Source organism: Dipteris shenzhenensis, chromosome 14 (assembly GCF_047967505.1).
Source record: "Dipteris shenzhenensis isolate YYH24624 ecotype China chromosome 14, Dip_SZ_1.0, whole genome shotgun sequence".
In the NCBI taxonomy this organism is placed as follows: domain Eukaryota; kingdom Viridiplantae; phylum Streptophyta; class Polypodiopsida; order Gleicheniales; family Dipteridaceae; genus Dipteris; species Dipteris shenzhenensis.
The window spans coordinates 52,960,549-52,977,715 of NC_141609.1; the positions used below are offsets into that span (position 1 = coordinate 52,960,549).

Here is a 17,167-nt window from a genome sequence, read left to right on the forward strand (position 1 = left end):
CTAACTCCCCTGGCAAAGCATTGGAAAAGCTATTTTTAAAGTTTACAAGAAACTGAAACTTATCTTTGTCTGCATCATTCATTTCAGCATGCATATCATTCTTCTTTTCTTTTACAAAAAGCATGTATGTAGAAATTGCAGACTTTATTGCTTTACCACATGTAACATCAGATACAATGGGAATAGTCTCCCCTTTATTCCTGCAATTAAACGCTGATTTTTCCCCCTATGCACAAACTCCAGCACTCTTTCAGGAAGAGTCAACTTCACTGCCTTGCGATGAAACCAAGGCATTCCCAAGACTACATCATGATGTTTCAGTGGAGAAATGAAGAAGTCTTCCTGATCCACATAACTTTATACATGAAGACAGAGCTTCCCTATCAAGGGAGTGACTGGCACAGGATTCCCACAGAACATTTGATCGGCATTCAAAGCCCTGCCCAACTCCTTCATCTTTATTCCCAGCCTCAAGGCTAGGTCCTTTGATATGAAATTATCAGTAGCCCCTGGATCAAATAAAATCAGCGCTTGCTGATCTCTCACTTTTCCCAAAGATAGCAACAATTCTCGTTCCTCTGGGTTTGAAACATGACCCAGTATGTTAGGAATTCCTCCTGCCATTGGCTTTTGCGGTCCTTGTGGCTTCTGTGCCTCTTTTCCCTTCGAAGTTGAAGGCTTTTCTGGGCACTGGGCAGCCACATGCCCCTCTTTACCGCACTTGAAGCATTTCCCATCTCTACGGAATTCAGCTATCTGTTCAGGGGTGAATAGAGATTTGCCTTTATAAGCCTTTGAAAACTGAGTACCCCTCGGCTTCTGAGGCTGAAACCCTTTCTTTTCAACCTTGGGGTACTCTTTCTTTTCTGATTTTGAAAAATCAGTTTTCTTTCTATCAGCACGTCCTGCATGCAAGGATAGCACTGTAGATGGATCTTGTAACGGCACAAGACTAGCTACTGAATCTGAATGCATAAGGTCTTGAATGTTCTTTGCCCCCAAAGCATTCACTACTGCTTGAATTCTTGGAGTGAGACCTTCTCTGTACTTTCTCATTTGGGTCCCTTTGGAGATCTTTTTGAAAGGTGCAACCTACAAATAAGCATCCCAAAACTTTTGGTTGTACACATCCACTGTATCTCCTACATCCATATGCAAACTGTCCCAATCTTGAAGGAAATGGTTTCTAAACTATTTAGGCATAAACTGCTGGTAGAAGGATTTCTTGAAGTCCTTCCACTTCCTTAGGGCTGACCCATCTGTGGTCTGTGCACTCCACCATGCACTAGTTGTCGCTGTCAAGTGCAAACTGACCATTCTTAACTTGGAGGATTCTGAAAACTTTTCTGTGCCGAATGCAGCATCAAACTGCCTGATGAACTGCAATGCTTTGTCTGTATGACCATATTGTCCATTGTAGGTCATAAACTTGACAGATTTACCTCCCTCTTTAAATTCCTTGGTCTCTCTGGAAGACTTTCTCTTCCTAGACTTCTTGTGTTTCCTTCTTTTCCTGAATGGTTTATCTAATAAGGAAGAAGAAGATACAGAAGTCGAACTCGAGGTAGACGGTGATGGACTAGGAGATCGGTGATGATGCCTCGATCTCTTCCTGCTATGGGACCGTCCCCTATGAGATCTCTCTCTCTTTGGTTGTACGCGAGAGTGTGCCTCTGGCATTGGCACATCATATGCTATATTAGGCATAGCTTCTGCTTGAAACAAATGCTGAGCCCTTAGATCTTTTCTGAGATTTTTCATCTCTTGCATACGAGCACGTACCATCTGTTCAAATTCTTGTTGAGTTTGCTGCACACTTCTCTGTCTTGGATGTACATCCCTATCTTGTGAATCCTACTGGATAGGTGATTGATCCATATTCTGAGATCTGTAAATTTTTCACACACTGTGTAGGTAACTGATGCACAACTACCTTTGCTTTTCCGACATAAAAATGCCTCAACAGGAGGTGTCTTGCATTCACAACTTGTGCCAGTAATTGGGCTATCAATTCAAAGCATAAACCCACAAAATTGCTAAAGCATCAACAATTGTATTGCCCTTTTTCTGGCTACCGCAAAAAGCACTCAGAAGCATCTGATTCATCTTCCCAGTGTACAAAGGCGTGCATTTTCTTTTTCTGCAAATCTCTGATTTCTTTGCTTTTCTCTGCTTTTCTGCTGCTTTTCTGACAGTAGAAGTCTGCTTTCTCTGTTTTCTCTATTTTCTCTGCTTTTCTTACTGCTTTTCTGATAGTAAAAGTCTGATAGGCAGGTGAAATATGCTAGCAGAAACAGTGTCTGCAACTGTCCCTTTTTTTTTTTTTGAAAGAACAATAACCAAATGGAGTAACTGGCTAGTCACTCTAACCAGACTGACTGGCATTGGTCTGGTTAGTCTGCAACTAGACTAATTGGACTGGTTACACCAACCAAACTGGTTTGGTTAGGCCAGATTAACTGGACCAATGTTGAACTAACTGGGTATTGGTTCAACTAACCAGAGTTGACTAGTTGTAGTTAACTTAACCAGGGTTTCATTAACCATAGGTTAACTAATCAGGATTTACTGTACCAAGGTTAACTTAACCACTAGCCTGCCAGGCTAGCTACCATGTGTCAGTGCCACATCATCTAGTGCGCTGTCTGCCATATGTCAGTGCCATGTCATCTATTGCACATGTGGATGCCACATTAGCAACCGCCTATCTGCCACATGTCCTACGCCACGTCAGCTGGACCTGCTGGCACCCTGGCCACATCACCAGGAGCCACGTAAGCCTAAGGTTTCACACCTTCACTTGGCTGCATCACGCCTCAGAAACCATCGTGCGTTGCGCCTCGCTGGAGCCGTCTATGTGCAGCGTTGTTCTCTAGTGAAGGTGTGTCAAGTCCGTCTCAAGGAGCAAAGCTTCTATCGACTAGCGTAGTTCTTCGTCACCAACAATCTTTGCATACGCAGATGGTTCTCTTGGCCTTGTCTGGAATTACGTGGATATAATGCGTGCCTACCGTCGTTGGCTCTCCGTGTCACGTTTGCATGGAGGCATCGATTCTTTTCCTCACAATTAATAGCAGTGCTCTGTCTGCATCAGGCGAAAAGGAAGCAAAGGTAGCATGCAGCGAGATTCACAATTATGTGAAAGATCAGCGAGAGCTTCGTAAGTAGCAACAACACACTTCTTTGTGGAAAAGACTAGCATTGAGACCCCCGTAGACTCGTCCTCTTCAAACAGCGAAAAGACCAACTGTACCGTCGTAAAACAACATCGCCTCTTTCTTTTCCGTTAATTTTCAGCAGAGTCACATATCAACTCCTTGGATCGTCACCGTCTAAGAAGACAGTATAGCTGTGCTCTGATACCAATGAAATCCCTTTCGCTCTTGAAAGACAGCAATTACTCTTTGATTCACTACGAACTTCCTTCGTAAAAGACAGCAAGCACACTTCCCTTTTTGCTCTCCCTCACTCTCTCTCTCTCTCAACAGAGACACTAGGCCCTAGGACAACATGTCGGGCTGGATCCCCCCGAAGGTATTTTATTACTTGGAGAGAATCTGTTACAAAAGTTCAGCGTAGAGCTGTTCTGATACCACACATTCAAAACGTGAATCCTTACAAGAGCTTCAAGCTCATTTCAAAATTGGCAACATGCCACTTGTCTAAAATCTAGACTAAGTCCTATTACATGCCACTAAGGGCCATTCTGGAGTCTTCAAAGCACTTGGTCACACGAACTGCCTCCTAGATGCTCATTAGGCTCCCGTAACGCTTAGGAAAAATAACTCTTTCTAATACCTGCAACAATTAATTAAAGCGCACCACCATGGCACCCATTAATTGTTAGCGCTTTGCATGCAAATAACACACTATGGACTAATTCTAGTCACGGTGGGCGTCCCCACTGAATACATGTGCACACCTAAACAAATATAAAAATATATATTTATTCTCTTGTTGACCGGAGTCAACACTCTTGATTATAATTAAGGAGCTTTGACCAAGGGTCGAGGCGCCTTAATTATAGCCAAGTCTCTCCAACCGAAGTTGGCACATCTTGGTTAACCGGGGTTAACCCTCTTGGTGCATGCCAAGTCTTGTTGACCGAAGTCAACACTCTCTGACCGTAGTCAGCTCTGTAGTTCTCTGGTTAACCGCAGTTAACTCTCTTGGTAATAAACCAAGTCTCCTTGACCGAAGTCAGGTTTACTTGACTAGAGTCAAGTATCTTTGACTGTAGTCAATCCTTTGACCTTAAAAGAATTCTTTGACCATAATTAACACATATAAAACTCTTTAATTATGATCAAATAAATGGTCAACTGCACTTTGACTTAGGATATTTACATTGTGGTGACAAGATTCACTTTGTTGCTTGTGAATAAGAGGTTTATGTTCAAGGTTCTCCAAACAAGCTACTAGAGGTTCCGATAGCCTTTCGGTTGCATGCAAAGTTATGAAGAAAGTAGGAGGGCCCACTCGGCGAACCATAGCAAAGAGGTTTTTTGAAGTTCTAATTTGTAATCAGAGGATGTGCGCAAGCAAGTAAAGTCACGGTAATCTATGCTTGAATGTAGAAGACGCTCCACATTAGTGTTCTCTAGTGCATCTTTGGCTTTCAATGTACGACTTTGTAATCGTGGTTTGTGCATTCTTACCCATGCGGGCTCTGTCACCTCTGGAGTACTGGAAATTTCAGCCATATCAGAAAAAGCGAAGAAGGTACTAAGATGAACAATCGAAGGATACTGAGAGCACACAGAAATATCGAAATTTATAGGCACCAACAAGGACCCCAAATCTTCACGTCTGCCCCAAATCTTCAGTGCAATCTTCCTTCTTAATGTCAAATCCTCTTGCAAGATTACAAAAGACCTCATTTTCCAAAAAATATCCATTATTCTCTTCATAAGACCAACAAATTGAATTGACCATTGTAAACCTCTCAAACATCACTATAGGCTTCTTTTAGAAAATAGAAAATGGCCATTTTCTGAATGCTATTATTTATTATTATTATTGGCAGAAGTAGTAGCACCTTCCTCAGGTGTTAATTGCTTGCTACTCGATTGCTGTTGCTCATCACCCCCACCCCCACCCGCAACATCATAATAATTTTGCCCTGCCTTCCTCCCCCCCTACTCATTGTTGCCCCTCTTATCAGATTATTGCTCCCCCTGCTCTGTCTTCCCTTTTCACATATTGCCCAGCTTTTGTATGTATGTATGTAAGCTTTTTCTTCCACTTCCAAGTTCCTCCGTCCATAGCTTCTCGTCTTGCCGTTGCTGCTTCTGCTGCTTTGCTCCGCTGCAACGTTCGCCTTCCTCTTTCCTAATTTCCGTTTCTCTTTTGTTTCCTGCTCATTTCGTTACCTGCTCTGGCATTAGCGTTGACCTAGTGAAACCGCCAAGTGATCGACACAATAATTCTGTAGATTTTGGGTTAACAAACGTGCCTCCCGCTTGTGCTCATCACAACTGGCTTCAATTCGTCTTTGGCTTCGGAGATGGAAGCCTTCGCCAATTTCTCCGCACGACTCGTCCAACACCAGCGCTCGGTGCCCCTTAAGGCAGATCGTATTTCATCTTTTTTCGCACCCTCATTATAGGTTGGAATCAAAGCTACGACGGTGTCTCGCTCAGGATATCAGACCCTTAGCACGAACACGCAGCTGCAGAGATGGACAACCTGCCACTAAGCCTCTCAGCGCCACCACGGAAAAGGAGAGCGGGCCTGCGCCGCAAGCTTGCAGGACGGGGCTCATGCCGAGCCAGTTAGTCCTGAAAGATTTTGCGTGAGTGGTTGCCTGACGGGCAACAACCTCGCCTTTTGAGCAGGGCCAAGGGGCTAGTTATGGCTATGGTTTTGCAGCAGACTTTAAAGACTCTGTGCTTAAAAACAGGCTGGTGCTATGCTGTCTTCTGGAAACTTAAGCGTCGGAATCGCATGTAAGCTTGACTATCCTTTGGCTTATCACTGTTCGCACTGCTGAATGTAAACGATAAGCTTGTCTCTGATTTTGTGGTCGGGACGCATTTTTTCACTTGTAGGGTGCTCACTTGCGAGGATGGATACTACGAGTGCCAATCCTCTTTCCCTCTGCCTCCCCATTTACGGCTGCATCCCGATAATGAAACTGCAGAAACTCCTCTAGATCAGGGAAGCTCTGGACATGAAGGGGCTTACTGGGAGGGTCGAATAGGCCTTGCTGTGGCGAAAATGTCATACTGCGTCTATTTTATGGGTGAAGGGTGAGCTCTTTTGTTATATAATGCTCAACTTTATTTACACAGGTTCAAATGAACTCTTTATTATTACATATGAACCCTTTATTATTACATACCCAGCTTAGCTCCTCATGTAGATGGCAGCTTATGCTTGGGTACTGATGAGAACATAAGGGTAGTAACCTGCACTTGGTAGGTCTAAGTGGAGCTTCTTCTCTAAGAAGCTAAAATTCAGAATTTTCTTTTTCTGAAAATCCTAAATTTTATGATTGGTCCAACTCCCCACTTTCTATTTCTTTCGCTTGAAATCCTCCACCTTTTTCTCTACCCCCACGTCTCTCTCTCTCTTTCTCTCTCTCTCTCTCTCTCTTTTCCTCTCTTTCCTTTATCTGCCCTAGTTTTCCTACAAATCATCTCCGGGCAGGCCTTATGAATGATTAAAATATCATTCGCCTTTTTTTTTCCTTTGTTCTTTTGCTTGTTCTATATAAACAAACTTAATTTGTAAGATTGGATATATTCTCGTCTTATGAAGGTATATCATAACCCCCCCACCTGGCCCCCCGCTCTAAACAAGAAAAAAGAAAAAGCAAAAGAAAAAGAAAAAAGTAGATAAGTTTGTTTTTTGGATATAGTATTATTGGACGAGTAGCCTTCACGGGGAAGCATCAGTGGGTCTTTGCCGGTGGGGAGAACACTTGTGTGGGAGCCGCTTCAGCGAACAGTTGGTGTATGCATGAGAAGGTAATTACATGTGTATGTATCGTTATCGCCATGGTAAAGTTCCAAGTCCTCTTTTATTATCAGCACACCTCTATCACCTTTGCAAGATGTTTCCAACTCGAAGCTTTTGTGGGTTCTTTGTGACAATTTTTGTGCATTTCACAATAGTTTTCATATTTGAAACTTTACTTCGTAGTCCTGTTCTCAATTGCAAGGGATAGCGATGCCAAAAATCTGCTATAGACCTTGGCTCTTTAAATTGTGTGTGTGTTTACGCATGTGTGTAAACTTTGAGTCTTAAGATCATGATTTTCTCAGAACTTCACCCCTGTTATTGTTACACCCTTTCTCACTCCATGTATCTCCAGTCCTGCCTTGTGAAATAAACTTGGTGCTTGTCCCATCTGACTTTACTTTTGTGGTCATTACAGTACCCTGCTGGATGGCAGAATCAATTTGCAGCGGGAATCAAGGTGAGAACAAACAATTTAATTTCTCTGCTAAGTTTTCTACCCAAAGTAGCTTGCCATACTGTTAGCTGGAAAAGCTGGCCTTGAATTTGTTTTTTCTTGTTGTTGCAGACAATTGCAGTCATAGCTGTCCCTCAAGGGGTCGTGCAGCTTGGCTCCACTCAAATGGTATGGCTCGTTTCCTAAAGATGATTATCAGTAAAACAATGGCATAGTGTTCATGAAACAGGTTTTGGCTATTCTATTACAGTTCATTAGTTTCAGTGTACGTGCAGCTTCCATGAGGTTTAGACTGCTGCTGGTAATCTTCTTGCAGTAAAGTTAGCGGGTCAGTGATGAATTGCTTACAGAGAAAGGCCTGTCAGATAATACCAATTTGAACACTTAGTGTTTGGGATTCTTTTATTTTACGTCACTGCTAAATCAAATTAAAGGGTGCAAAAAATGTGCAGAGTGAGTTGTAACAGGGGATTATGCAGGGGTCTTCTTGTCAGGTGGCTGCTTTTTCTATAGCAGCTGAAGCTCTTAATTAGGATTTTGGATAACTGAGTCATCAGTAGATCCCCCCCCCTCCTCTCTCCCCCTTCCCCGTGTCCCTCCCAACCCCAAGTTCTGCCATGGCTTATGGGGCAGAATGGTTATTTTGTTCCAGTAGAAAAAGCAGTCATTGTGTGTGCGTCCAATACCCCATAGGATCGAACTTCTTACGTACCTAGCTTATGCTATGACATAATCATCACTCTCTCTTTCCCTCTTTCTTTCTTTCTCTGCATCTGTTTGTCTCTCATAACTCATTTAGAAAGTGCTTGCTCATCGATATGAGAACTTTTGAAAAAAAAAAACACTCTGCTGGCATCTATGGAAGTTAATCACCGAATGGCTTGCTTTTCTGTGCAAGTCTGAATACATTTATTCCTTTGGCACTTGATCAAATGTTCAATGTTTGGCTGCACTTATATCAAATAGGGGTCCTATCAGGTCCCCTGAGGCTCTAACAATTCTGAACTGAGATATTCTTGTAGATCATGGAAGACATGGAATGGGTGGATCACATAAAAGCTGTGTTTGTGTCCCTTCAAAATGTACCAGGAGCCATCTTTTCAGAAGGGCAAGGCGGTAAATCTGTATTGTCTTCTGCAATCTCACCAGTGGCAGGAGAGGGGCCCACAACTTTTCACCAAGCTCAAATTTCCATGAGCAATGCCGATGATGTGAATGCTGCGGAAGTGGACCAGCTTGTGTATGGGTACTGTGGAGAGCCAGGCTCAGTCAAAAGCTTATTGAAGATACAAGGTCCACAGGCAATCCATGAAGCTTCAGAGTTTTTGAGGGCTACACTGCAGGAGTCTGACGTGCAGGAGATAGTCACATTGGGAACTGAGGCACAAGGCTCCAGAACAGCAGTAACACATTTGGGTGCTCAAAATTTGCAAGCATATTCAACTGTCCCGCTGTTTGATGCAACAGCAGTAATAAGTAAGACTATCCCTCTGCCTAATGAGGATATTAGGAGCTGTCATTGTAGAGACACGGTGGACCTGCAACAGAATAACATCTCTGTTAAACAATATCCCCCCCAGCCGTCCTCAATGGCTTTTACGTCTGGCATTGGATCAAAGGTTGAGGCAGATGTGTCAACTGGTTTGCACAACTGTGTTTACTCAGGAGTCAGCTGCAATCAAGAGCAGTCAAGGGTACATGAAATGGATAGCATATCTGGTATTAAACAAAACGAGGGCGTTCTTGGGATCCCTTTGGTCAATGGGACTGACCAACAGCTCCTCAAAGCAACATCCATGAACAAGCTGACAACGTTTGGTGAACACAATGCGACTATTAATGGCACATCTAAGCTACACCTTCCAACTGAGAGTCATTCATCTCCCCTGGTGGCAGGCTTTTCAAATAGCAGGTTAATTAACTATGGCACAGCTGATAAAATTTGTGGCCTGCCTTTTGTTGAAAACACTGTAAAGACCGGAAACGCTGCACAGACTGCTGCTGCTTTTCGGACGAAACGATCCAACTCGCATTTGTTTGATGATGATGTTGGAGTTGCAGCTACACGTCAGGATTCTGTGTGCTGTATTGCAGGTCAGGATATTTGGGACAAAGAAGGGTTTCTCACATCTACAAGGAGACTTGTGTCTCAAAGCTCAATTGGAGATATAGAGCACGTCTTACACTGTTGCAACGTTTTGGAACCTGATGTTGGCAGCATTGACAGCAAGGGTATTGCTGCTGGCTTGGATGATTTTGAAAAATACTTGGCTTCTTTCTCAAGAGGCCAAACTAGAAATAGTGATTGCTCTTTTGCAGTTGGAGATGAGTTGTCCCAAGCTTTGGGTCCTATTTTCAAAAAGCGACATGATAGGAAGTTCTGGGAGGAAATTTTATTGCATGCAGGTGAAGATCAAAATAAAGCAACTCTAAGTCAGCAGACTTGGGGAACATGTGATCTTCCTGAACAGACTAGGGCTGAAGCAGTTCAAAAGTGGGGCTCAAGCTTCCTGAGAGGCAGTCTTAGCGAAAATGTATTTGGTTTGCACTTTTCAGAAAGCAAGTCAGAGCCTTTGTTAGATGCTGTGGTGGGCAATGCCTCAAGCTGTCATCATTCTTTTGCAATAACTGCTGGCGATAGTGTTTCTTGTAAAAATGTATTTTCTGGGCTAGACAGTGGAATGTCTGTACTGAACACCATAGAAGAAGCGCAGCCTAAACATGGAGCATGCAATGCTTCTCATAAATGTCTCATTGAGAGCTATATTCAAGCTGCACCTGGTAGTGGAGCCACTTTAGATATGCAGAATGCAAGTAAGGTTAGTGATGCCCAAAGGCACCTGAACGCTCACACATCTCACAATGGTGTATCCTTAAAAATGGTCCTGAATGCTTGGACAGAGGATGTGCAAAGTACAAAGTCTGGTAGTACACAGCCTTGCCAACTCAAAAAGCCAGAAGAATTTTCAAAGTCAAGTAGAAAGAGGGCTCGACCTGGTGAAGGTCCCAGGCCACGGCCTAAGGATAGACAGCAAATTCAGGATCGTGTTCGTGAATTGAGGGACATTGTACCAAATGGATCCAAGGTGGCTCCACTTTTCTCTTTCTTGAATGTTGTGATGGTAAAAATAATGTGTTTTTAATCATTTTGAGACAAGCATGCTTGTTAGCTATGGTGACTGAATGATGTTATTTCTTGTTTTTTTGCAGTGCAGCATAGATGCCTTGTTAGAAAAAACTATAAAACATATGCTCTTTCTGCAAAGTGTTACGTTACATGCTGATAAATTGAAGAAGAATGGGGAGCTTAAGGTGAAACTTGTTTACATACATTTTGTTGCTTTTAAATGACAGTACATGTAATTTAGAAGTATGGTATTTCAGGGCCTTGCCATGTTGCTGCTGAACAGTATTGTGTTGTGCTTTCTGAATTATGTGGTTCTCAATCTCGATCATTTTTTTGATGTGTCCTCTGTGTGTGCATGTGGGTTTTTATTTCTTTTTTTTTTTGGGCAAGGGGTCGGCATCCCTTAGGTCTTATATTTTATAGATGTCAATGGATCCTACAAAGTGGTAGGGCATCTAACTATAAGAGATGTTTTGAATGATGGGAAGGGTGTGTGTGTGTGTGTGTTTCTCGTTCCTGACGTGCTGCTTCAGTCTGGCGACAGGAAGTCCCAGCTGCCGACCACCTGCATGGCCTGACTGTCCCATCTTGGCAAGAAGAACCCTGAGCTCAAATACATGACAAATGTACTTGACAGCTACTCATTGAGTCGCAATGTGGAATCTTTGATACATGGTTACTCAAACAGATATTGTTGGGTCTTCAATGGATGTTAATGATATCATATCGTGATTCGTGTCTGTCTGTCTGTCTCTCTTTCTTTGGCTTTCTTGGCCATTTATTTCTATAAACATCAACTGATTCTACAAATTGGTGGGGTAATATGCAGTACAAGGAGATTTGAAAGGTAGGAAGCTATATGGTCATTTTGAAACCATTAGAAAGATATGGACATGTCTTAAGAGATGACTTATTGTGATATGGGAGGTATTGCCAAACCTTGTGCATCACACACCCAACTGCGTGCATCCATGACGTTCAAGCTGTCAGAAAACAGAGAACTGCTTGCTGTAGCCAACTCCCTGCAGCGGGAGACTTGTCCCAGGGTTCACACAAATTACAATGCATATACAGATCCCACTGTGAAGCTTGTTGACAAGTATTACTGAAGTAAAATCACAAATACAAACTAGAGCATACTCATGGAGTAGAATAGCCAAAACATGTAAAATAGATTGCACAAAATAGGTAAACCCTGATACAAAATGTAGTGCTCAACATACCACCACCTAGCAGCCTGTGTGCTACTTAGATCTGGCCTGTTGGCACTTCCTTCTACGTCCATCTGGCACCTCTCAGCTCTGTCAGCCTGTGCATTCCAGAGGAGCTTCAGTGGGCTGGCTTTAATGATTCTTCTGGCCACTCCTGCTGCTTTTCTCCCTGGTGGAGATCTGCAGACTTGAGTGCAGCTCCTGGATATTTGGACCCTCCCAATGGGGCCCCTTTTGTAGAACTCAAGTCCTCCTAGACTAGTCGGCCTGTGTATAGATTGTCGATTCAGTCTGTAGGTCTTGTAATACCATGGTATGGTCGTTGACAAAAGCACACACCCCAGGGCCTACATCTGGACCATTGTGCTGCCCTTGCAAGCATAGTTACCAGGGAACGCCATTTCGTGAAGCCCAGGTACTCGGAAACGTGGCCAGAATGGATTGCAGGGATGGAACGCCCGGGGGAAGCATTCTATTTCCCCCAGTTGATGGTGTTCTGGTTGGTGGTGCTGCACGGGACTGTCAAAAATGCTGAACGTTCGCCTTCCGACACTACCCTCTCAGCCCTCTCCTACCCACTCAGCCCTCACTCCACTCTCAGCCCTCTCCAAGCCTACAGTACCTTGTCAGCCCTCTCCTACCCACTCAGCCTTCACTCCACTCTCAGCCCCCTTCTAAGTTCTCTGTAACAAAGTTGAAATTTAACTAGTAATTTCTATTCTAGTCAACCTCTAAATGGCTTTGTAAATAAGTAGTATTTTAGTGGGGAAGCCTAATGTTGCCACCTGGCATCCTAGGATGGCTATCCCATAATCATTGTTGTAAATTTTGCCAGGCCCAAACCTATAAAAGGGGGGGGAGGTCCTGCTACTCTTCATTTTCAGCTGAGCCTCCATGCTCTTGGCTGAATTGAACTAAACTGAACTAGGACTTACCCTAGCCTGTTGCTTTTTGCATCCCATCACAAGCTGAGGATTGTACATTTGATTCCAGGTACTTTGATGATTCAGCACATGGATTTCTACTGTTTACATGCTGCCCTATCAATCTACATTCAGCTGCTGTCATTTCTGCATACCTAGGCTGTGAAACTAGGTTAAACTAGCATGCTGTAGGCTAGTTTAGCTACATTGGTATCAGAGCCCCTTCTCACAAATTTTGCATGGAAAAACATATCATTTTGTTTTGAAACTTGGAGCACATCTTCGTGATCCCAGGGCATATCACCAACAAAATTCAGTCGCAGCCAGGTGTCTGGATTTCCAGATGTGTGTCTAGACACGTGGCAGCCCTAGATTGGTGCAGATGTCAAAGTGCTCAGAATGGCACAATTCTGGTATCATTGTGTTCAGCTTGATCAGGAGATCATAAGCCCTCATTAATTGCAGTGAAATTCCCAAGTTTGACCCAAGAATTCTCAGAATCAAGTGGCACAGGCAGAATTGAAAATCAGAAACGATGTGGCAGATTACTGCCCCAAATCCTGTTTTACTGCATAAACAAAGTCACCTCTGTCGCAGGAGCACCTGCACCAAGTTTTGGGACCATCACAGTTCATTTGCCCCTTCAGTTACCTCGAAATTGGTGTCCCAAGTATTGTAAATTGAAGGTTTTTTCTACCTACAGGTCTGATAAACTTGGGTTTTTTGGTTTTATCTGTTATTTTGCTCTACCTAAATTGAACCTTGGTTGGACAATTGAGTCCTAATTCAGTCAAATAGGGCAGACTGTGTAACTGTCCAGGCAGAAATTACCACGTGGCAGTGAATCTACTGCCCTGGCCAGTTAGAAATCTTTGTTCAGACAGTAATTGTCCAAACAGTGCTTCTATTCAGTGTTTTGGCAGAGAATTTTCTGTTCAAACAGTTTGTAAGTCCTACACAATGTGCAAACAAAGAATTTAAATAGTATGCAAACAGTGCTTTTACAGAGGATCTGACAGTAAATCTCTGTTTATACAGTGTTTCCAAGCCTCCACAGTGAGCAGACAGCGTCTTGACAGTGTTTTTGGCAGTAAATCTACTGTTAGACAGTGATTTCATCCCTCCACCGGAATCCTGAACAGTGTTTTTATATCAAGATTCATTGGGATCACATCATGCCTGCAAGGAGGCGTGGAAGGCACAATAGGAAGCATCAGATGGGGGATCTTGATCCCATTCCAGAGGATGATGCTGTGATGGATTCTACCAGATTGGGCATTGGCTCTAGTGAGGGAGTCCAGGATGATGGCATGCCCTGCTGCTATGAGCTGTCACACCATTAGAATGGTAGGCCTTCCTTGCTGATGACATGAAACCATGAAGGTCTGCAGTATGTTCCACCATGATGTCAGAATGCTCCATAGGCCTTTTCCACCTGACTCCTCCTGAGCTGATGAAGTCTTCTGTTCATGCAAAGGAGTTCTGCATCCTCAAACCATTAGCCTTAATTTCCAGGGTCATCTCTTTGAGTGCCTGTAATATAGGGTATAGATTTCCATTAGTGTTTTGCTCCTGTGCATGCGTTGCTTGGACATTTCAAGTCGTCTGCAACTGCCAGGGGTATCCACATTATCAGCCTCCAAGGAACAATGTTCCCAAGGGTGACAGCCCTGAGGTAGATGGTCTGTGTCAAAGGTTCAATGAGTACAAGACCCTACCAGTGATCTCAGGTCAGTCACGCCTTTCCATCAATAATATATTGCAGACCATCAAATTTGTTGAACCCAAGGGACCAACTCTTTAAGACAAGGATGCTAACGATAAAATAGCTCCATCTAAGTTCAAGGGACGAATGGTTGAGTAAAATGGAGGACTATTTCCAGACTATGAGCCCAAAGGGAGGAATGGTTGAGTAAAATGGTTGTACATAGGTTCATGGGAGATCAAAGTCCCCAAACACTCAGACTAAAAGGGGCCATTATTGGTAGACCTGTTCATATCTTGGTGGATAGTGGGAGCACCCACAACTTCATTAATTTTAAATCTGTCCAAGCAGTCAGGTTGCATTCGACACTGATTGTTCATGGCTTGCAAGTACAAGTGGCTAATGGGAAGCATACTCTCAGTAGGTACTGTTGTCAGGCCACCCAAATACAGCTGTCACCAGCTTATACTTTCCAAGGTGACTTATTTGCTTTGAATATGGGGCCTATAGACATTGGTCTAAGTTGTGAATGGTTGAGAGACTTTGGGTGAGATTACCATAGATTTCAATCACATGTAAGTGAGATTCTTCCATAAGGCAAGGAGATACTTTTAAAGGGCAATTGGCTGTTATTTCTTTCAAAAAGTTGGCAAGAGACCTAAACAATGTTTATGCAGTCTATGCCCTTCCTCTTTCCAAATCTGAGGACACAAAGGAAGTCATGGTTGAGGATCAAGAGATGCAAGAGCTATGACTGATGTGTTTGCTGATCAGCCCCATCCTCTCCCACCTCTCCATCACTCTTGAACCAGGTTCCAAACCAATCAACAAAGCTCCCTACAGGTTTTTAAGAGTGGAGAGGGTGGAGATGTCTAGATAGGTGAAGGAAACAAAATGACTATAGAGAACACATTCCCTATACCTATGGTTGATCTCTTGGATGAATTGAAGGGAGCAAAGTTCTTCACCAAGATAGACCTAGGGATGATCAGATTGGATGAGAGAGGAGGATGAACCAAAGACACCCTTCAGAACTGAGGGGAGGTTGTACCAATTTAAGGTGATGGCATTTGGCCTCACCAATGCCCCAGCTACTTTTAAAGCCCTCATGAAGAAAATTCTGCAGTCTTCTTATTTATAGCAAGACTAAGGAGGACCCTTTGTCACATGTGAAGCAGATTTTGGAGGTTTTAAGAGGCTTTCTTGGCCTTGCCTCCTTTTATAGGAGATTCATTAGGCATTGCCAAGATAGCTGCTCCTCTCACTGACTTGCTAAAGAAAGGCTCCATTGCATGGCCATTAGATGCAGAGAAGAGCTTCCAACAATTGACTCTCTTCAGCACCCATATTGGTATGCCCTGATTTATCCGTACCCTTCACCATTGAAGCAGATGCGAGTGGGAGAGGCATCGATGCCCTCTTGCAAGGGAAGACTTTGGGCTTTAAGGGCAGCAACCAGGAAGCACAAAAGTTCAAGGGCAGCAAGTAGGAAGGTCGTAAAAATATCAGAAAGTTTGAGCAGCCCGTCAAGGCTTGGTTTGTGTCAGGACACAGGCGAGGACCGCTGCCTCGATTAAAGATGTCAGAGGAAGAGAAGAAAGTTCTCTATGATGCCAATAAATGTTACATATGCAGGGAAGAGGGCCACAAAGCATATGCTTGCCCAAACAAAAAGAGGAAGTTTCTCTCGTCGGATCAGGGTGAGGAGGAGGAAAAGAAGGATGACTAGAGGGGTAAGAAGCCCAAATCTATTACCGATCTTATGCCAGATGTCACTGGAGTCACACAGGGTGTGGATGCCACAGAGCTATGCAGAGCGTGTGGTGACCAGACAGCTTTGTTCTTCTTTGATCCAGGGGCACGAGCCAATTTCATTTCTCTAGAGCTGGCTGGAAAATTGGGCATAAAGGCAGAAGAGATGGGGCTACTGTGTGATGCAGATATGGCTTGCCCAGGGCACAGAGAGTCAGTCACACCGATAATTGGGAAGCTCCGCATGCACATTCAGAGTTACGTGGACACTGAAGAGTTCTATATTATGCCGCTTAATGGATGCGATGTTTTGCTTGGTATACCTTGGCACCACAGGAAAAGAGCACTTTTTGATGCCCGAAATAGATCGCTGACCTCGACTCACCGAGGGAAAACCCATGTTTTGGATGCTAAACTGAAAGGAGAATCTGTCACGATCTGTGACGTATTCCTTTCTCTATATCTAGACTTATGGATGGTTTGATGAATGGACACTTGTGGAAGGGTATGCCCTTTCGACGGGACACTTCCTATGAGGCACAACCCTTCACAAGAGACATTCCTATTGTAATGTACCCTCTCATCAAGGGTCACACCCTTCACAAGGGGTACACACCTCTTCATGCACATACACTTTGGAGTACACACCTTTTCATGTGTGACTCTTCACTCTCTATATAAGAGAGGCCCAATTGTATGGATGACACACTACAGAGACTATAGACACTCAAGCAATACAAATATTTCTTGTTCTCTGCTATTTCAGTCTCCTTTCTGTTCCTTAGCACATTTCTAAATATAGTAAATCTAGGATTTCTTACAGTGGTATCAGAGCAAATTTCGCTCCTGCCTATAGGAAATGCCCCCCACCTTCTAGCGCCTATCTGATACATCTCTTTCCGCTAGAAGGACATCCGTGCACATTGTGCATGGAAGAGATGGAGAGGATGAGCGTAAAAATTTTTAGTGCCAACCTTGCCTAAAGTCATCAATGGCCTCTCCATCTCCCACACATCACGAGTTGATGTG

General features: G+C 43.6%; 1 protein-coding gene and 1 pseudogene across 1 annotated transcript in view; one reads left to right on the plus strand and one right to left on the minus strand.

The window, feature by feature from the left end:
* On the minus strand, positions 1 to 5,384 carry LOC147894811 (uncharacterized; annotated as a pseudogene).
* Positions 5,073 to 17,167, plus strand: part of LOC147894812 (transcription factor EMB1444-like) — a 26,997-nt gene continuing 14,902 nt past the window's right edge. Inside the window, 7 exon segments of the mRNA XM_087385236.1 lie at positions 5,073 to 5,948; positions 6,051 to 6,251; positions 6,863 to 6,971; positions 7,382 to 7,423; positions 7,532 to 7,588; positions 8,443 to 10,506; positions 10,631 to 10,732. Coding sequence (XP_087241362.1) covers positions 5,854 to 5,948; positions 6,051 to 6,251; positions 6,863 to 6,971; positions 7,382 to 7,423; positions 7,532 to 7,588; positions 8,443 to 10,506; positions 10,631 to 10,732 — 2,670 coding nt within the window. The 5' untranslated portion in view covers positions 5,073 to 5,853.